Consider the following 22212-nt stretch of genomic DNA (forward strand, 5'->3'; position numbering starts at 1 on the left):
AATGGCCAATGGGTACCTGTAAAGGAGTGCAGCATCACTAATTATGAAGGAAATGCAAATCAAAACCACAATGAGGTATTACCTCATACCTCTTAGAATGGCTGGTATCAATAAGACAAGAAACAAGTGTTGGCAAGGATGTGGAGCAAAGGGGATCTTTGTCCCCTATTGATGAGAATGTAAATTGGTATAGCTGCTCTGGAAAACAGTATGGCGTTTCCTCAAAACATGAAAGCAGGAGTACCTTACAATCCAGTGATTCTATTATTGGGTTGTTAACAGGAAGGAAATGAAACCACTAACTGAATAAATATCTGCCCCCTATATCCACAGCAGCATTATTTACAATGGCTAAGACATGGAAGCAACCTAAAATGTCCACAGACAGGTGAATGGATAAGGAAAATGTGGTACATCCCCCCGCCAAAAGTGGATTATTACTCAGCCATAACAAACTGAGATGTATTGCCATTTGGGAAAACATGGATGGACCTTGAGGGCCTTTTGCAAAGCAAAGGAAGTCAGACAGAGAAAGACAAATACCATATGATCTTACTTGTATGTGGAATCTAAAAAAACCAACCAACCACAAATCCGAGGTACAGAAGAGTGGGAGATAAGTAAAATAGGTGAAGGGAGCCCAAAGGTACAAAGTTCCAGCTATAAAATAAGCAAGTCCTGAGGATGTAATGTACAACACGGTGACAACATAAATATTGTATTGCACCTTTGAAAGTTCAGGAAGTATGGGGCACCTGGGTGGCTCAGTGGGTTAAAGCCTCTGCCTTCAGCTCAGGTCATGGTCCCAGGGTCCTGGGATCGAGCCCCGCATCGGGCTCTCTGCTCTGCGGGGAGCCTGCTTCCTCCTCTCTCTCTCTCTGCCTGCCTCTCTGCCTACTTGTGATCTCTGTCAAATGAATAAATAAAATCTTAAAAAAAAAAAAAAAAAGAAAGTTCAGGAAGTAGACCTTAAAAGTTCTCATTTAAAAAAAAAAAAAAACCCCAGTTGTACCTGTGCTGATAGATATGAACTAGACTTATTGTGATCATTTCCAATATATACAAATATCAAATCATTGTGTTGTACATCCAAAACTAGTACAGGGTTATGTGTCAACTAATCTCAATTTAAAAAAAGAAAATATAGTATAAATTGTATAGTTGCTGTTTTTGCAAGGAGAAGTAGAAAGAGGTCATAGTTTAGATTAATACACTCAAATTTGAATCTGGATGCTGGTCCTTAAAAGTTGAGTGAGCTTGGTAAATAACTTCTTTTAGCCTCAGCTTCTTTATCCATAAAATGGGGTATACTAACATTCTCAAGGTAATACTTTGAGATAAAAAGCTAGTTCTTGCTTATCTACTGAGGCTGTAATGGTTTACCCTTTTCCCTTTAGAGGTTTGATCTAGTTCTTCTCCCCGTAAATTTAGGCAGGACTTGTGGCAGCTTTGAAGCACAGATTTTGAGCAACAGATTTTATTGGCATAAAAATTACATGAACTAGTTCCTAGGCTAGACTTTATAATGACTAGCAGCTTCTGCCTTTGTCTCTTGGAAGCCAACGTCCCTGTAAGAAGTTCAACTGTCCTCCATCACCATGCTCTGCGAAGTACCAGCTATGTGAAGAGGCCCCAGAAGAAGAGAACATGGGGAGGAGGAGGGAAGGAGGAGTGATAGGGAGCGGTGGTGAACCCACAGAGTTCCAAGACCGTGACTGAAGAAACATTATCCTGCCCCAGCCACCACAGAGGATAGTGATCCACTACGTGGATCGGAGACAAACTGCCTACCCAAGACCTTCCTGAGTTCCTGATGCACAAAACCTGGAGCTTTAACAAATTGGTTGTTTTAAGTTTAGGAGTTTGAGGATCATCTGTTATGCAGTAATACAGATAACACCAATACCCTGTTGGATCTCTATTACTGTGTAAGGAATCACTCCAAAACTTAGTGGGTTACAATAGCAGTCATGTTATTTTTTATTTATTCTGCAGGTTGACTAGACACAGGAGGTGCTTGTCATTTATGATCTCTCATGCAGTTGTAATTAGAAGGATGGGTGACCACTGGTCATCTCAGTGGCTTCCTCAGCCTCACAACTGGTGGTCGATATTGCTTTTTGATTGGGACCTCAGCTGGGGCTCTGGGGGAACTCTGACACACACCTCTCCCCATGGCTGGGCTCCCTCACAAAATGGCGGCTGGATGCCAACCATGATCATCCTCAAGAACAGGCAAGAAGAGCATGGGGTTTCAGAATCTACTCTTGGAAGTCCCAAAGCATAACTTGCCAGTCAATGTAACCCAGATTCAAGAAGGGATATTGATTCCATCAGAATCATAAATAAATCATAAATCAAAAACTCCCCATTTCTTCCACACAGGGTTGTTAAAGAATTAAAGAAAGAAAGAAAGAGAAAAACAGTGCTCAAATACTGAGCTTCAAAATAGGCCTTAAAGTCCATGGCATGGAGAATAACCTGAAGAAAAATTTGTGAGTCTCAAAAGTCTTATTTTCAAGTATCAAAGGCTTAAGATCCTTGAATGATTCAGAACTTAAAGTTCATGCTATAAATCACAATACCACATTACGAGTTAGAGACCTTTGAGGTAGGAGGCTGGTGCATATCCCTGAGAAGGGTTCCTGCCCTTTCTCCTATTCCCAGGCATGACTCAAGTCAATTTGGGAATCTGCAAGCAGAGGGAACCAGTCCTTGGTATTCTGTCTGGAACCCTCAGGGATGGGCAAAGCCACACAGAGCTTTCCAAATCACAACACAGAAAACCAGAGGGGACAGATGTCAGTGAATGGCTTAGCAGGATATGGATTTTTCTGGAGAGAAGCCAAATTCTTTTGGGGAGGGAGAACCTACCTGGCCCAAGTGATAGTGACAGAAATATCAGCAGAAAATAGATGACCAAGCATGTTTCCCTGAGGGAAAGTTGCCCTCAGTGCAACTCGAAAAATCGGATCTCCATTCAGGTTTCCAGAAGCGCCTTGTAAAAATGTGGGGTGGTGTCTACAGTCACCACCGCTCTCCCTGACTTACTGAATAAGCAGACCAGAGGCAGAGGCAGAAATCAGGACAGCGCCATTGCTTTGGATGAGGCACAGAGCATTTAATGAGGAAGCTTCTCCCTTACTTGGCCCCCCATGCTTTGTCCCCTCTCCTGCTGGTAACTGGACCCATACCCAGCACTCGGTTTTGACGCCTCAGAATCTTTGCCCCACCCTCACCCTGTCTCTCTGATTTGGTCACTGTATCTGTTCGTTTCACTTTGGGACATGAAACCTAAGACACCTGGGTCCCTCCTTTTCTTCTGCCACTCCTATACCCTACTGCCCCTACTTCACGCGTGATTACGAGACTTGAGATTTCCTCTATTCCTTACACTTATTTTTCAAGGCTTCTGACCTGTCACCCCAAGAGCTATCTTTCGTCCCTTCTTTTTCAAAGGTCTTCACTGGTTTCCTATCACTTTTAGGATAAACATTCAACGTTTTACTTTGGATAGGGAAGTGCCCTAATATAATCTAACCAACCCGACAAACCTATCCTTCACCATATATAGGAACCTCTCAATCTGGCATGCTAGTTCTGGTTACCTATTAACCTGGCATGCTAGTTCTGGTTACCTATTAACCTGGCATGCTAGTTCTGGTTACTTATTAACCTGGCATGCTAGTTCTGCCTCTGGGAATCAGCATGAGGAAAGACTTCCTCCACGTGTAGTAAGCGGAGAGAAGAGCCTGTAAATATGTCTATTTTGAATCCTTCACATGTATTCGTGGAGAGCTGGATTCTTCCCTGTCATTATTGCATTGGGCTAGGTTCGGGCCCACTAGACCTCTCCACGATCTTTTGGAAGAACTTCAGCCAGCTTCACAGTAAAGCCATAAAGAGGACAGCAACTCAGGTCAAATGAATTATGATGTAAATGTCACAGCATCTGAGTCGTTCTCTCCTTAGAGTCCCTGTCCATCCAGAACATTCAGATGTGGAGAGACAGCCAGGACCATTCATCCACTATCTCATCTTCACAACCGCAGGGACTGATCCGATTGCATCATCAAAGTCAGAATCCGGATTTTCAGCCAATTAAAACATCAGCTTAAAAATTCATAGGCAAGTCTGGCATGGAAGAAGAAATAAGGAAACCTAGTGTTGCTCTTTCCTAGATTCAAAGTTCTGCAGAGGGGGAGTCCTGAGGCGTGGAACGACATGTCCCAAAAACTGTTTCTCTGGCTGGTCACTTACATTGGGACACAACCCGCTGAGCCGCAGCCTGGCATCCTGCACTCAAAACTCGGGGTAAAGTAAATCATCCACAAGTGGTCTCCTCCCACAGTCGCATTACTTGAGAAGTGTTCCTGAAGTCTGGACGTTGCTCTGTGGAGCTGAGCCAATAAACTTCACAGCAGTTATGAAACAGCTGCAAATCCATGCTTAGGTCATGCCTGGTGCAAATACTATATAAAGGACACATTCACATTGAGAAAAGCGACACCACTTTGCTAGTGCCAGGCAAGCTGAGCAGCCTGATTGGGCTGAGATGACGGACGAACCCCATTTGGGGGTTGTTTCCTCATTAGGGGATTCTAGGATGCACAGCTACCCTGCACTACTTTTCAGATTTTATTTTCTCCAATCCCCCTCCCTCCAGGCCAAAAAATAATTTTCTGCCCTGTTCTCAATCTATCACTTTAGCTGTTCACGACACGGCAGGCAAGAAGCCAACCACAAACCACAACAAAAACAATCTGTCTGACCTTTCCAAGCTTTTTCACACTGACTTCACCTGGCAAAACACAATGCCCTCCAGCAAGGGGAGATGTTGCCATCCACCATATCACATTTACTGAAAAGATCTTTCTCTGATTACCTTGAATATCAGTCAGGCAAAGGTGAGAGCCAAGTTTTCTGTGTGATTTTACACCTAATTGTCAGTCTCTGCAAGAAATGGAAAGCTCTGTGAGCTTTTGGATTCTGGTCCAAAGAGCGTTATCAATTTTATTAATCTCGAGATGGTTTCCATTCCTAAAGTTATGCAGTTCTAAGAACTGAAGCAGATTTGTGTAAAACGCTTTGTTCTACTGTAGCCGGAAAAAGGTGGCATTTCAGTGGGAAGGCCTTCAGCAAAGAATTGCCGCAAATAATCCGTGAGTGAGGAAGGGTGTCAGGCTGTGAATAAGGAGGAGGGGGACCTGCAGAGTTCATAGTTTAGAAAGGCTTTGAAAAGAACTCTATTCCTCCCAGCTTCCACTTAAGTGCTTAAAAAACTTGTCGTAAATACGATAAAGTAAATAGGATCACGCCCAGGAAATTGCTAAAATCCCAGCTCAAGGTAGCAGAGGAGGATTAGAAGCTCAACTGAAAACTCAAATATTCAGAGCCGGGAGCATCAAGAGCTTCTAATGCAGTAAAACCTGGCCTCTTTCCCCCCAGCCACAAATCCAATCACTCCAAGACAGAGAGCCAGCATCCACTGCGCTAACCTGAGCCATGATTCTTTGTTGATTCTTAGTTCATCAGAGAGTTTTGATCAAACAAGTGCTATTTAGCTGATACTTTCCTGTGGTCCCTGGTGGTTCCAGAGTGCGATGCATTTGACACTTAGGATTAAAAAAATACATATGTTTGGATTATCCCATTATGGCAAATAGTTGACCATAGGGCTTATCACCTATATTTTATTACATTAAGTATAAATAAAATAAAATAGTATCACTTAATAAAATGGCCATATTTTCATTTCTGGACCAGCCTAGAGAAATACTACTGGATAAGGAACAGCAAGGCATCAGCAAGTTTAACAAGTATATTATCCTGGGGGGGCATTCTGTCCATAGCTTCAGTTCAGATTAACCCTCATCAAGGAGTCTAAAAATATACATCTTTGCTTTATTCCCTTAAAACAAAACAAAAAACCCATACTGTTCAATTATCTACTGAACCACCAAATCCTACCCATTCTTCTCCAATTGCCCCTCAGTTTTTCTTTGTTTCCCTAATGTCACCTGAGCTACAGGCAAATGTGAAAACTTCTAAAAGTCCATCTGTGCTCTCCTTTCAATCCTCTCAATTACTATTTATAATTTATGGACTAAGCAGAAGAATGTGAAGACATACAGACTGCCTAATATTAAAAGCAAACATCTCTTACTACTTTCCCTTACCCCAATACCATTTTAAGTAATTTATCTGTTTGAACTACTTCTGTTCAATTCTGTTTAATTCTTCTGCAGTTACAATTGTAGTTCTAAAAAGTCAGGGTTTTTTGGGTTTTTTTTTTAAAGATTTTATTTACTTATTTGACAGAGAGCAAGTGAGCAAGAGAGAGCAAGAGAGCATAAGCAGGGGGTGGTGGGGGCAGCAGGCAGAGAAAAAGGGAGAAGCAGGCTCCCTACTGAGTAAGGAGTCCAATGTGGGACTCGATCCCAGGACCCTGGGGTCATGACCTGAGCTGAAGGCAGATGTTTAACTGACTGAGCCACCCAGGTGCCCCCAAGTATGGTCTATTCTTAGTGTATCAACACAGTATTTTCTACTATGAAAGAAATTGAACACTTCCATTGCTTCTTGCCTCTCTCAATTATTGTTAATATTTTGAATTATTTCAGCAATTACCATTATGACTTTCAAGCACCATTTTTTTAAACCTTTTTTTAAGATTTTATTAGACAGAGAGAGATCACAAGTAGGCAGCGAGGCAGTCAGAGAGAGAGAGAGAGAGGGAAGCAGGCTCCCTGCTGAGCAGAGAGCCCAATGTGGGGCTCGATCCCAGGACTCTGAGACCATGATCTGAGCCAAAGGCGGAGGCTTAACCCACTGAGCCACCCAGGCTCCCCTTAAGCACCATTCTTAAAATCTTATTTTTGACTCATTCCAAGCAACATGACTTATCAACTCTCCATTTTAGGTCTCTTCACAAACTTTCCTGCTTTTAATTCGCATGACTTTACCATTAGGTCTACTTTATCCTTCATATTTACATTATGTTCTATGACTGTATTTAAGGCTTCCTTGTTTTGACTGTAGATTGCTTCTAAACTTGAAGTCTAATAAATGGCACTTATGATTAGGTCATTTCTTCTTTCCAAAACACAAGTGGTGTCACCTTTCAGAGGGAAAGAAATATAATCTCATTATCTCTTGCAATCCGAAGAATATCCTAACAAAACCATCAAGGTCAAATAGATTATCTTTCCACAGGTCATTAATTGTCCAAAAGCATGCCTTATTTTAAAGCTGAAGTTGAATCTTACCATATTCATGTATTTGACCTATCTGCATCTACATAGTTTTCCTAGAGATTTTAACTATTTTTTTCCCTGAGAGAAGAAATCTGTAACTATCATTGTATGATAAAGGACACTCAGATTTATAACTCTAAATTTATAGCAGAATGACTTTTTTCTACAAGACCTTCCTCATGGAACCCACTAATTTAGGCCAATTGCTTTACTATTGCTGCTGGCATCTTGATGTTTCTTATAGTTGGACTCCCCTAGTAGTTCCATAGTTTTGGGGTGTTTTGTTAACATTTACCTATTTCTGTCCTGTTTTCCTAGACTATATCTTCAAGTTGTTTGAGAAGAGGGGTAAAGTTTTCAAGACTTCAGGTCAGGAAATTCCTACCTGCTCTCATACTTTGTTGATAGTTGGGGTGAGTACAGAATTATAGTTCCCAAATCCATTTCCTCAGAGCTTTGAAAGCCTGGTTCTCTGGTCTCCCAGCTTCTAACATTATGTACCAAAGTTTACACCATTCAGGTGATCACTTGAGTTGGTAATCTTCTCATTGTCTAACTTTCCACACCAGAAGCTCTAAGATGTCCTATATCCTGGGTAAAGGCTTGGCCTCTTTTAATCTGAATCTTTAGGCCTTTCTGATTTGTTTTTTCCTTTAAAGGCTTGAACTGTGTTGGAACTTCTAAGCCATGCTTTCAGATCTCAGTATCTTTCATCTTTTTTTTGCTTTAGACTCTAGAATACTCTGTCTACATTCTAAGTCTTTCCCTTGATTTTTAATTCGCAAGAATTAAAAATTTCTAAGCTCGTCTTATCCATGGCAACTTTTTTTTTTTTTTTTTTTTTTAAGCAAGTGGGTAGTGGAGTTTGAGGAATGCAGTACTTTTCATTCTAAGGATAAAATTTTTGTTATCTTCAATCCTCAGAATTATTTAATCTGGATTATAATAATTCTTTGAATTATTTCAACTGGGTTTTTTCCCCCATATTTTTGTCTTAAAATATTTTTAATTGGCAATATAATCCTACCCCCTTTCCATGTTCCAGAAGTTCGTCAATTTCTGGTACTTACTCCTGTTTCCAGAACTGCCATAAATTTCTTTTTAAATTGTTATTTCAACAGATGATCTGGAGAGAAGGGAAGCAAAGCTTGGTTTTTGGACTATCATCTTAGAATTCAATGTTTCTAGGGACCCCTGGGTGGTTCAGAGGGTTAAGCATCTGCCTTGGGCTTGGGTCATGATCCCAGGGTCCTTGGACCGAGTCCTGCATCGGGCTCCCTGTTCAGTGGGGAGCTGGCTTCTCCCTGCTTGTGCGCTTGCACTTCTTCTCTCCCTGACAAATAAAATCTTTAAAAAGAGAATTCAGTGTTTCTCAATTATTTGCATTGTGTTCAGTATTTTCCACTGTTTAAATACAAAGTGCAGACAAATTACTTGGTATTTGGGACTCAGAACTACTTGATCCTAATTTATCTTTCTCTCTTAATCCTCCAGTAATCACATTAAAGAATCCATCATCCCCTCCTACTCTCCTTGAGATGGTTAATGGTGTTCCTATTACCTCTGACCGATACATGGAATGGGCTTTTTCCTTCTCCTTAATCCTTATTTTACAAAAGTAGGTTCAGCTCAAAGTCCACCTCTTCTGAAGCCTTTATGGCCATCCTTAAGATAGCCAAACTTTTGTAATATTTAAAGCCATTTATTGAATTCCATCCAAGTGAATTGTTCTTTGTGCCAGAAATGTCACTTTTTTCAACCACAATTCTCTACCATTTTTACTCTGAAATCCAAAATAATTTTACTTAAATGGAATTACATTTAAAAGCAAATGCTTCATATTTTGCTATCTCCCATACAATAAAATATTGAAGTTCTGATGAGATGAAGCTTTGGACAGAAGACATGAATAGACATTTTACCAAAGAGGACACACAGATGGCCAACAGACACACGAAAAGATGAGCAACAACACTCATCAGGGGAATACAAATCAAAATTACAATGACCTATCACTTTACACCTGTCAGAATGGCTGAAATCAAGAACACAAAGAACAACAGCTGTTGGCAAGAATGTGGAGAAAGGGGAGCCCTCTTTCACTGTTTGTGGGAATGCAAACTGGCATAGCTACTCTGAAAAATAGTATGGAAGTTCCTGAAAAAGTTAAAAATTAAATTTCCCTATAATCCAGCAATTGCACTAGGCACTGACCCAAAGAATACAAAAATACTGAAGGGATACATGCACCTCGATGTTTATAGCAACATTATCTACAATAACCAAATTATGGAAAGAGCCCAAATGTCCAATGACTGTTGGCTAAAGAAGATGTGATATACACGCAATGGAGTACTACTCAGCCATAAAAAGGAAATCTTGCCACTTGCAAAGATGTGGATGGAGCTAGAGAATATGATGTTGAACAAAGTAAGTCAAATATCATAGGATTTCATTCATATGTGGGATTTAAAGATTATGGGGAAGGGAAAAAGAGGGAAACCAAGAAACAGACTCTTAACTATAGAGCCCTGATGGTTACCAGGAAAGGGAGAAAGGTTGGAGGATGGGGAAACAGGTGATGGGGATTAAGGAGGGTACTTGTTGCAATGAGCACTGGATATTGTGTGGAAGTCTTGAATCACCAAATTGTATACCTGAAACAATATTATACTGTGTAAACTGGAATTTAAATAACTTTAAGGAAACAAAAACCAAAAAAAAAAGGAAAGAAATTAGCTAGTGTGTCTGAGTAAGGCAATTTCTTAAATTTTGTTTTGAGCAGGAGGCAATAGTGATAGGATACTCTTATTTCAAGACATCTTTCTAGAAGAATGGTTATCCTGCTTGGAGGCAATAATGACCTCATACAACATTCCAAGCACTCAAATCTTATTTTTTGACAAACCAAGTGAAGTTTTTCTCTAAGCTGGGCACTGGAAAATGATACTAATGGTTCAGTCGAGTTTGTAAGCCAAAGCAATGTTGTGTGAGTGGCGTTACCTCACACAAGTCTGAACTGTATCCCTCCCCAAGAGCAAAAAACATAGTTGGAAGGTCAAGAATCCCATGAAAGAAACTCTGCCAAGTAGGTATTATGTAGACGAGTCATTGCCTTGAAAAATCATAACTGAACACATCAGCATTTTGAACCATCTTGGTCCAGTAAAGGACTAACACCATACTTCAAAGCAAGAGTATGAAGTGCTGGAAAATAAAGAATCCTCATTACCTAGAATCTAGTTCTCTAGGGAGGCACTGAGGCTTATCTTGACCTTTCCTATTCTTATTCCCCAACGTAGTTTGATGTTAACCTGGTAATCCCTGATGCATTTGAATTGTTTTCTTGAACTGAAACTGGACTAACTTTAGAACAAAAGCAAACACGTCCGTGCATGTAGCTTAAGCAGAATGATATTTTAGGTAAGCAAGGCTGAAAACCCGTCAGCCCCAGTATGAGCCGCTGAACAACCTCATGTCAAGGTAGTTTTATAGATTATGCAGAATTCAAGAAGCATAAATCAAGTGCCTAATGTCTAGGGCGGACATGAGAATTAAAATAGAATGTATCATCTACTTTTCTTTAAGAATATCATGTTTTGGAAAAATTACATGGGAAAAAGCTTAAAATCTAAGGTAATAACCCTCTCTGGAATTCTCTAGTACAATAATTATTCTCAGGGGATGTGGGAACACACAGGTAGGAGACCTCCAGTCAGGGATATTTCACCAGTTTGGATCTGTAAGTTTAAAACCTACCAAACTGGGGCGCCTGGGTGGCTCAGTAGATTAAGCGGCTGCCTTCGGCTCAGGTCATGATCTCAGTGTCCTGGGATCGAGCCCCGCATCGGGCTCTCTGCTCAGCAGGGAGCCTGCTTCCCCCTCTGTCTCTGCTTGCCTCTCTGCCTACTTGTGATCTCTCTCTCTCTCTGTCAAATAAAATAAATAAAATTTAAAAAAATAATAATAAAAAATAAAACCCACCAAACTTCGCTTTGAAACAGACTTCGTAAATCAAACAATAGCAGGTTCGAATAATAATAGGATGCCAATTTCATAGACTATTCTAAGGACCTTAACACTATAATCATGAATAAATGTGGCAGCATGAGAAACCTGTGACATAAAAGGAAATTAAAAAGCAGTCTACTGACATATGCCCAAGGTATTGTTCCAACTATGTGAAATTACATGAATGAGGACCAGAAGGAAAAGAAAAATAAATTGTTAGAGTTACAGGTGATTTGCTTTCCATGATTTCTACTATTTTCAATAATGGAAATTTTGGAAATCCTACAGAAGTGGAACATTATAGCTAAGACATTGGAGAAGGAAGGCAGGGAGCCCTGGAACTCTGGGAGACATTTGATTCATCTGCTGTATTTTTCACGAGATCCATCAGAAGGATACATAATTACCAAGTAGCTTGACTTTTGCCTAGATGGCAGCTAAGATGATGGTACAGCTCTGTTCCTTGAGTAATTTTAATTCAAATGATTGACTGTACATCTTCTATGACACAAGTAATTGTATTTCCACATAACCTATGAACGACAAAACTCAAATGGTGGGAGGTGAGGAGGGCAGGCAATCAGGCAGAGGAAGACAGGTACAACTTCTGAGATAATCAGAATTAAAGAGATGCACCAAGAATCTGTCGTTCGCCTCCTATAACCTCTTTTCCACCTCCAATCCTACCCTGAAGTTTCCAGCCATGAGTACTGCTTGTGGAAATAGCTTTGGGTTCATAACAGCTTGGGTACTAATCTTGCCCCTATTACTTACTAGCGAGGGGCCCTGAACAAGTTTGTAAGCTCTCAAATACATTTATAACAAGCATAAACAAAATTTCAGGTAAGACGTCCTATGTGAACTCGCTTTCAGAGTGTTTATGCACATTAGCCTTTTTTTTTTTTTAAAGATTTTATTTATTTATCAGAGGTGGGGGGGAGAGCGAGCACAGGCAGACAGAATGGCAGGCAGAGGCAGAGGGAGAAGCAGGCTCCCTGCCGAGCAAGGAGCCCAATGTGGGACTCGATCCCAGGACGCTGGGATCATGACCTGAGCTGAAGGCAGCTGCCCAACCAACTGAGCCACCCAGGCGTCCCCACACTAGCCTTTAAATAAAGTTTGTTCTCTCCTTAGATTTTTCTTCTCTGTTGATAGGACTCTGGTATTTAGGGGTTAGACTATTTGGCTAAACTGAAGGTGAATCCACCTTGGCTGTAGGTGGTTTTCAGATCTTACTCCCTCCCCTCGTTATTCACCCTCACACAGACCAGAATCCCTAGGCTGTAACTGACCTGATGGCAGAACAAGGCCAGGCCAGACTTGTCTGGACATCAAAGACCGGAGTGAGTTTCCTGGGTTGGCTCTATTTGTAAGCTGTATTCAAAATTTCAGTTCTAGGGGCACCTGGGAGGCTCAATGGGTTAAGCCTCTGCCTTCGGCTCAGGTCATGATCCAAGGGTCCTGGGATTGAGCCCCTCGTCGGGCTCTCTGCTCAGCATGGAGCCTGCTTCCCCCTCTCTCTGTGCCAGCCTCTCTGCCTACTTGTGATCTCTGTCAAATATATAAAATCTTTTAAAAAAATAAAATAAAATTTCAGTTCTACCTAATCTGTTTCTAGAGCTGGCTGCCCAATGCAGCAGCCACTGTTCACAATGAGATTAAAGACTTAAAATGCATAGGAAACCTTCACAGTCCCATTTCCAACACTTGGTGGGTACCTGACTACTGACTATCAGGTTAAGTGGCAAAGATCTAGAACATCATCATTGCAGGACGTTTAGAAACCCGCTCTCAAGCTCTGAGGGTATCAGTGGAAATAAGACGTAGTGTAGCCTTCAGGTGGTATCCCTCATATTCATGACTTTTCATCTCTTCGACTGGAAACACTAACTCAGATGGTGACGGGGGCAGAAGAAACACTTGATTAAGGGCCTCAATATACACAAGTATTCCAGACACCAGCCTAGGGGACAACAATAGCATTCTTTTCCACATGCCACAGCCCACTTGTACTGTGATAAGGTAGGTCAACCTCAGAGTAATCTTAGTGACATTTTTCTAGCAAAATGAGTATTACTTAACCAAGTCCTGGTACTCTACATAGAAGGCTGAACTCTCTAGATCCATCCATATTTTTGCAAATAGAATTATTGGAGGGCCATCTTGTACACCTGAAATTAATATAGTACCATATTGTTAACTATACTAGAATTAAATAAAAGCAGTTGGAGGGGGAGACGAACCACGAGAGATTGTGGACTCTGAGGAACTATCTGAGGGTTTTGGAGGAGAGGGGAGTGGGAGGTTCAGGTTCGGTGAGCCTAGTGGTGGGTATTAAGGAGGGCACAGATTACGTGGAGCACTGGGTGTGGTACATAAACAATGAATTCTGGAACACTGAAAATAAATTTTTTAAAAAAGCAGAAATCTCCAATTAAGATACACAACATTAAAGGTTTGCTAAGCAACTGGCAGTTTTATTTCTGTGCAACAGAGTAGTTGTACGAGAGGCAATCCAAGTTTGTAAATGGAGGGGGAGGGTACACGCAACTTCTCCAAACGTTCAGTTTCACTTTGAATTCATCCAATCAATTGTTCGCACAGGCTAGTCCCTAATAATCTACTCTGTCAACGGGGCCATCTTGAGTTACCATCCTTGCAAAAAAGTCTGTAACCAAAACAATTCGCAGCCCCCCTCACATTTGACACCTACAAACTTTCAACCAAAGCATTAACCCATTTTAAATATATTGTCCTCATGATCAATTTTCCAGTTTCTCCCAAAAAAGGAGCTCTGAGGAAGTTTTCACCTGCTTAGGTGCATGTGCCTCATTTGGACTACTGAGCCACGCTGGGGGTAAGGCACTCTGCCTCCAAGACCGGCACAACTGTAAGTCCGTGGGCCACCCCCCCACACACACACTGAGTGGGTGTCAGGGCTTCCAGATCACCCCTCTGCTTCCCTAGTCAGCACTCAGTTACTTGGGATACATCAGACATTTTAATACACTGATATATCTCTGATCTTTCCACTTTCCCTGAGCAGATGGTACTGCAACTGACTTCAGAGTGTACTGAAGTCATTACACAAGATTTTTCCCACCCCCAAACCTATACATTTGCCTACAAGGTAGCGAGCCATCTTACTCTTTCTTGCTTGGTGCCACGAGAAGGTGGATTCCTGGCCAGTGGCCTCCTGCCTTCTTGAAGCCCTGCTCTGTGACTTTCTAGCAGACTTTTCATGCCGCTCTGTTGGGCTCCTTCCCGGCGTCAATGAACTGTGCAGTCCCTTTTCCTCCCCAAAGGTTCCCCTTTCTCTCCTCTTCCTTATTGTCAAATACCTTCAGGCTTATCTAAACCTACCCTCTCCACTTGCCCTGGACTCTGGTTTGGATTCTAGTTTGACCAGGCCATTGAAATTAGCTCCGCCAAGATCATCAACTTACCTCTTCGTTGCTGAAAATCAAGAGGCACTTTTTAGTTATCATCTTAACCTTTGCAGAGCATTTGGACTTATCAACCCCCTTTGCTCGTTCTAGAAATGCTCTTTTCCTTGGGCATCCATGACAGCGTACACAAGTGGTCTTCCTCCTGTGTTTGGCTAATCAGTCTCTCTCATTGTAGGAAACACGCAGAACATAAACTTTACCATTTTCACCATTTACGTGTACAGGTCAGTGGTATTAACATTGACATTGCTGTACAACTAGCATCATCTTTTCATCTTATAAAACTAGAACTACACCCAATGAATAACTCACCACATCTCCTTCCCCCAGCCCCTGAAAACCACCACCCTACTTTCTCCTCCTATGAATTTTATTCTCGGTACCTCGTAAGTGGAACCGAATAGTATTACTTTCTGTGACGGACATTTCCTTTAATATGAGGTCTCCAAGTTTCATCCATGCTGTAGCATGTAACCAAGTTTTCTTTAAGGCACAAGAATATTTCATCCTATGTATATACCATGCTTTGCTCATCCCTTCATCTGCTGATGAAGGGTTGCTTCTATCTTTTGCCTACAGTCAATACTGCCGCTATGAAAATGGGTGTATTCTTTCTCTTAGTCTAGTTCTTAAATATTGCTGATCTTGGAGGCTCTACTCTATTTGGGCAATTTTACCTATACTCGTGGCTTACTGCTTACCTACTAGTGACTCCCATGGCTGTATTTGTGGTTTATTTTCTCTTTTGGGGTTCAGACCCCAAAGCCCCACATACATCATCCTTTTAGCTGTCACAGGCACCCTACACTCAATACATTCAATACTACACTTTGGGTTCTTGCTGTCACACTTGTAATGTTCTGTTACCCTGGGTTTCCGGGCTTGGCAAGCAACACCACCAAACCTCCCACTTACACCAGGCATGTGGGCATCATCAGGTGTGTCAACCACAACACTGCCACTGGCAGAAGTTCCAGGGATCCCACGCAGCTCCATGGTCCCCAGGTGACTATTACTCACTGCGGCATCCCAGATGGGGGTCCCTGAGGGTCACTCTGTGCTCCAGCAAAGACCTCTCTTCATTGGTCCCTTCTACACCAAACAGCAACCGCTCACTCTGCAGTCCCAAGAGCTGACTTTATTTTCCTTTGCAGCACTGACGTGGCGCTTACTGCACAGCAAGCACTCAAGGCACCTGTCCACTGAGTTAACCCCTGGCCTCTCCCTTACTGGGTCCCATCCAGCTCACCTACTAATTGGTATTCAAGTCCGTGCACCTCTCTACCCCAGCTGTCACCTCCTTAACCAGACGCTGAGCATCTTTCACTTTCTCTTGTCATCTCATCCCCTTCCCGCCACTGTCCACACAGCTGCTAGGGGAACCATTTTAAGCCACGAAACTGGTGGTTTCCCTGCTCTGCTTCCAGTACTTCAACCTGCACTTGCAGGATACCCCCTGGTGAAGGTGTTCACCAGCCTGCCGAGGCCCCTCCTCATTGGCCTCTCCAGCCTTGTCACTCATGCCTCCCAGGATGCTGCGGCTCCTTACTGAGCCTCTTTCAATGGAGCCGATATGCCAGATGCTTCTCTTATTTCCTTTCCTGGTCTTTGAGGAGGCTGCACACTTTCTGCCTAGATAATCCTCCCTTTTCTCCAGTCGCCTTCTCAACAACTGCTGGCTCCTCCTTTTCCTTCAGGGCTTACAGGAGAGGTCCCTGCCTCTTGGAAGCCTCGTGGGATGTCCTCGCGCCAGTCCTGGCTTTGTTCTCGCTGCTAGGGGCTCCAGTGGCGTCAGGGACTTGTCCCACCATGGCGCTCAGCATGGACTGCCCACTCCATGAGTGTTCCCTACGGTGGGCTGTAGCGCCGCCACGGTGGAGACCCTGACTTTCTGGCCCGAAATGGATTCTCTGTCACTTGCACTGTGATGGGGGCCATGGTCAAAGCTTAGTATTTCAGGGCGCCTGGGTGGCTCAGTGGGTTAAGCCGCTGCCTTCGGCTCAGGTCATGATCTCAGGATCCTGGGATCGAGTCCCACATCGGGCTCTCTGCTCAGCGGGGGACCTGCTTCCCTTCCTCTCTCTCTGCCAGCCTCTCTGCCTACTTGTGATCTCTCTCTGTCAAATAAATAAATAAAATCTAAAAAAAAAAAAAAAAAAAAAGCTTAGTATTTCATAGTTTAAAAAAAATTGGCCCAAGACCTTTCAAACATCCAGGTAAGTAGAAAAAAAATTTTCTTCATTGAGTCATCTCTGTATTTGACATTTTAGAGTAAACATCAGGAAATTCTGAAATCTTACCGACACATCCACAGACCATACGAAATAAGCTACTGAAGGGTAAAGACCATGAATGAAAACCTCTAAACTCCTACTTAAGTATAGGTAAGTGAAATTCACAAATGGGAATATTAAGTTCTAGACCAGATACTTTTATAAATGTGTTCTCATTTCATCGTTTAATGCTCATGAGTTTTAGAGGGAAACCTCCTTAATAGATGAAAGGAACCCTGTAAAAGCCTGTAGCTCTAGGAGAGAAGGAGCAAGAAGAACACTTGCCGAGTGCCCGTGTGTATCTGACACTTATGCTACCTCCAATTATTCTTACAACAAACTCAACATGTAAAAACTCAGTGTGGCCAAGTAATTCACCCAGATCTTAACGGAGGAAAATGGCAGATGTAGGAATTTGTTCCACACTTCTCTCTACTACTCATCTATTCCTTACGGTTTAGCTTTCTCATTTAGAAGTTAAAATTTAAGGTTTGTTTGTGGTGGTCTGAATTGGGTGAGAATACATGTTGCTTCTACACGCACGTAAAGGAAAAATGTGTGGGCTAAATTCTCTTTTTAGCTCTGATTACAGGGTCAATTATAGCAGTGAGCACAGAACAAGCAGGAAGGGAGCCCGAAGCCAGGGTCTGGTGCCATGGCTTGTTCGCCCCACAGCCGGCAGTTGGCTAATCCCTCAACTCTCCTCAACCAACAGCGTTCATCTTTACAATGGGTCAGTTGGATTAGATTGAGGCTCCTTCCAGCTGCTTGAAAAACAACATACAAATGAAATTCTTGGTGATTTGTTTCAGTCGTCACGGGATCAGGGCCAGGATATGGGTCTCGGTGATTCCAACCCTAGCTCTGGACTGCTCAGTGAAGAGTCTCATTTGGGTCAGGGGAGAGGAGAGCTGGAAATCTAGGCCAATTTTAATTGGGACATTGGTCAGCCAGTTAGAATGACCTTCAAACTTACAGAAGCTTATCTCCCACAGATTCTGATAGGACAGCTAATGAACAAGACTGTATCGAAGGAAGAGCCATGAAAAGTCTCCTCTTTGAAAGAGGACTCTGGCTTTATCCCTATCCCCATGCATTCTCTGAGGGACAAGCTATCCGACTCAGCAGACTTTTTATTTTTTTAAAGCAGTCAATTCCATTAGATGCCAAGCTTTATACCTTGTTTTGTTTACCTTTATAACCCTAGCTTTTAGCCTGGTGTCCAGCACATATAGTCAGCTATCAGTACATGTTTATGGAATGAACAGCAAATCTCACCACCTAAATGTTCTAATCCAACCCATCTCCAAGGTTCAGCTCAGATGCCATCTCTAACCGCCAGAATCCCGATGTATTTTTCTGTATCTCTCCTATGGTGTGTCTCCTTTTGTATACAGTTATAGATATCATATATATCTACTTTAGTTTCCTAGTAGGGTCAAACTCAGATAGAGGCTATCTTCTGCTCAGCGTGGAAAACTTACAATACATAGTTCAGAGCAGGCACTTAAAATTTGTGGAAAAAGCCTATCATTTAAAAAAAAAAGATTTTATTTATTTGACAGAGACACAGCGAGAGAGGGAACATAAGCAGAGGGAGTAGGAGAGGGAGAAGCAGGCCTCCCACAGAGCAGGGAGCCCAATGTGGAGCTTGATCCCAGAACCCTGGGATCATGGACCCGAGCCAAAGGCAGATGCCTAACGACTGAGCCACCCAGGCGCCCCAAGCCTATCATTTTTATATATACACACACCAAAGCAAATAGCACACTTCTTTATATATACGAGACACTCCAAGTATTATTGAATTAAATGCTATTTCTGATCAAGTTGTGGTGAGGCTAGTCCTCTCAAATTACAAATGTTTGTGAAGGACTCCAAACCATTTGGGAAGAAATATGGTAAACTAGATTAAAAGTCCTAAGAATGGTCATATCTCTGAATAATCCACTTCTGGGATTTTGTACTAAGGAAAGAGACAAAAACAAAAAAACAAATTAGATGGAGTCAAAACAACAAGAAAACTGGAGGATATTAGGACACACTGATATCATAATACTGTTCTATCCTAACAATAATTCTGAAAATTCTTAAAAGAGGTTTTTGACTAATGCTAAGTGATACACAAAGTTTACATCCAGGATAGAAAAACAGGAATACTTGTGAGCAAAGCAAATATACAAGAGACCAAACAGTTATTTTGGGATGGTGTTATGGGTCATTTTTTTCTTTCCAAGCTTTCCTTTAAATGTACCATTTTTATAATACAAATTTGCTCTAGCCAGCATTCATCTTTCCTTCATGTGGCTATATTTTCCATAAACAGTTATTTAGTGAGGACCAAAGCATAAAATTAAATTGTCTACTGAACAGCTACTGCTTCAGGAATTAACTTTAGGATGCAAGCACTGTCTCAAAAGGGCAGCTGTTCTAGGTCGCAAGGTACAAGGCACAAGCCTGGTGGGCAGAGTGCAGAAACAGACTCGGATATGAAGCCAACGGCCAGTCTCTGTCAAGGATGCCCAGGAACCACACCCCTGAGATTAGTCACCGAAGCAACTATCAACTGTCTCAGAAACTGGGATTAAGTAAGGAGGCTGAGACCTAGAAAGGATAGGGAGACAAAGGAGAGGATTTAAGGATGGCTGTCTTCTTTGTAAGGGGAGAGGAAATGGTGGAGAATTGGCCCGCCAGCCAAAAGTCACCTACTACCTGTTTCTGTAAATAAAGCTTTACTGGAACACAGCCAAGCCCATTCATTTATGTATTCTCTATGGTGATTGTCACACTAGAGGGAGTTGAGTAGTCATGACAGAGACTGTATGGCCCGCTAAGCAGAAAATATTCATGACGTGGCTCTTTACAGAAAAGGGAGCATTTGCTCTGTCTCCTAGATCTAAGGAGGATTAGAAACACACACCCTTTTTGGGTATTGGGCCACCTTTTTCTATTAGCTTTTTTTTTTTTTTTTTGAACAAACCAGCCTAGAAGGTAGGCAACCATAGAATTTATCATCCAAATGGAGATACTTTGGAGGGTGAAAAGGGGTACTAATAAGACTATATTCCAAGACCATGGAAGTAAACCAGGACCATTCCAGACACCTAAATCCCCTACCAGAAGGGCTAGTGGCACAAGAGCAGGTTTCCAAGAGCACTCAAGGTCTGCTTCTCGGTGTACCAAGCAAGCCTAGGTGACTCTCTTTGGTGCTTTCTATTTTAACTGCCCTTAGATGTCTTTCTGGATCCCTCTGTCCCAGCTCTGGTCTCTGAAAAGTCCAGTCAGGGTTCAGGATCTCCACTTTCATTACAGCAAAAGGAATGAAGTTTACTCATCCCATTTAAATAAATTATTCTGAATCAGTACAAGTAAGTATTTTATACCTGCAAGTTTCTCCTCCTTAAAAAGCTCTTTTTCTGGGACGCCTGGGTGGCTCAGTTGGTTAAGCAGCTGCCTTCGGCTCAGGTCATGATCCTGGCGTCCTGGGATTGAGTCCGCATTGGGCTCCTTGCTCGGCAGGGAGCCTGCTTCTCCCTCTGCCTCTGCCTGCCTCTCTGTCTGCCTGTGCTCGCTCTCTCTCCCTCTCTCTCTGACAAATAAATAAATAAAATCTTTAAAAAAGAAAAAAAAAAAAGCTCTTCTTCTTCTTCTTTTTTTAAAGAATTTTAGCTTTCTCTTCTCAATTTAAAACTGACCATTAGTCATTAGTATTTATCACCACAAAATCCCAAACCAAATATAGTATATTATCCATCGATTTGAGCTTTTAATACGGACACCCTGAAGAATTAAGAATGACATTTCTAATTTTATTCCACAATGAAAAACGAAAGAAAATACCCTATATACTATATACTCCCTAATATACTTTTTTTTTTTGTAAAAACTTTCGATATGGTGGGGGAAAGAAGCAAAACTAGAGATATTTAGAATACCGTTGGGGAAGTTGAGGATGTCTTACACTGAACCTATTCTCTGAACAATAGTAGTGCTCAGCTTTGAAACCTCTGTGGATGGCTTTCCAAATATTGCCATCTGGTGGAATTTCAGTTAATTGTTCCTTTGTTCTAGGGAGCTACTGAAGGTGAATGAACCTTGAAGGCATGAGAGAGAAAGAGACTCAGAATACCAGTGGGAAATAAGTGAAGGTCAACTGATTGTGTCTCAAACACAAACCTCAAACTGGGGGGGAAAAAAAAGGCTGAAGTCTTTGTCTCCTTCCCAAATATGCTCCATCCCCTTTTGTAAAGTCTGAGCAATTGTCTTGATTTCTTTATTATAAATAAGTGAAATTTAAAAATTGTTCACAAATATCATGAAATGTCCTGAGATTACTTCCTACATCTTAATAGGTTCTCCTTCCACTTATCACTAATAATATCTCCAAAATTAAACTTTAATTGGCTTGACCATTTTTAGAGGAATTGCTGATAGCAGTTCATCAGCCCTTCATACACATGGGAAATGGAATATAGTTTGAAAAATAACGTTTTAATGGAGCATGTTTATGGGAATTATAATACATTATAATTGTATAATGGAATTTTGAAAATAAATTGTTACAAAGGCATGAATACTTCAATTTAATCTGCAGACAAGGAATTCTATACCGTGTTAGATTTAAATCTTACCTTGAGCATCCAGGCTCTCTCCCTGGCTGACGAGATGAACTGTACCGCTGAGGAGTGGGATACTGGGAGAGTGGGGAAAAAAAAGAAGAAAGAAAAAGAATACTTAATAGGATGACAACATAGGAGCAAAGGACTTTAACGTAGTTCGTTAGGTGTGATTAGTAATGGAAAGAGAAACCAAAGCACATACACAACATCAAAATTCAGTTGGTTTTACCATAGGAAAGAGATTAAGTTAGCCAAGGCATTTGGTTCTCAGTATATATATATAAAAATGACTATATATATAAATGACTATATATATATATATATATATATATATATAAAATCAACTTTGAGGTTGATTATGGCTTGTGAACAGTATCATGTCAGTTTTATGAAGATAATTTTTTCTTTTTACCTTTCTCCCTGATAGTCTGATGTGATGAGAATTCATGTATTAGCAAATAACCCCAGGAAGGAGGACCTCTAAGCAGGACAGCAAAGGCCAACATTAGAGTATCAGCTTCCTTAACCTCAGGTTTATTGGCAGGTTTTACACCTGGTACCAACACGGTCTTATTCCAATCAGAAGATTTTTGAGAGGACAGGC

The 22212-nt window shown here is 41.6% G+C and overlaps 1 protein-coding gene across 2 annotated transcripts in view; it reads right to left on the reverse strand.

The window, feature by feature from the left end:
* Positions 1-22212, reverse strand: part of MAPRE2 (microtubule associated protein RP/EB family member 2) — a 158918-nt gene that overhangs the window by 109283 nt on the left and 27423 nt on the right. For both annotated transcript variants that reach the window (XM_044243170.1, XM_044243169.1), the window contains exon 2: positions 21621-21682. Coding sequence is in view for 1 of the 2 variants with exons in the window: in XM_044243169.1 (XP_044099104.1) it covers positions 21621-21682 (62 nt within the window). In the remaining variant the exon portion in view is untranslated. The remainder of the gene's footprint in view (positions 1-21620; positions 21683-22212) is intronic.

Source organism: Neovison vison, chromosome 3, assembly GCF_020171115.1.
Source record: "Neovison vison isolate M4711 chromosome 3, ASM_NN_V1, whole genome shotgun sequence".
In the NCBI taxonomy this organism is placed as follows: Eukaryota; Metazoa; Chordata; class Mammalia; order Carnivora; family Mustelidae; genus Neogale; species Neogale vison.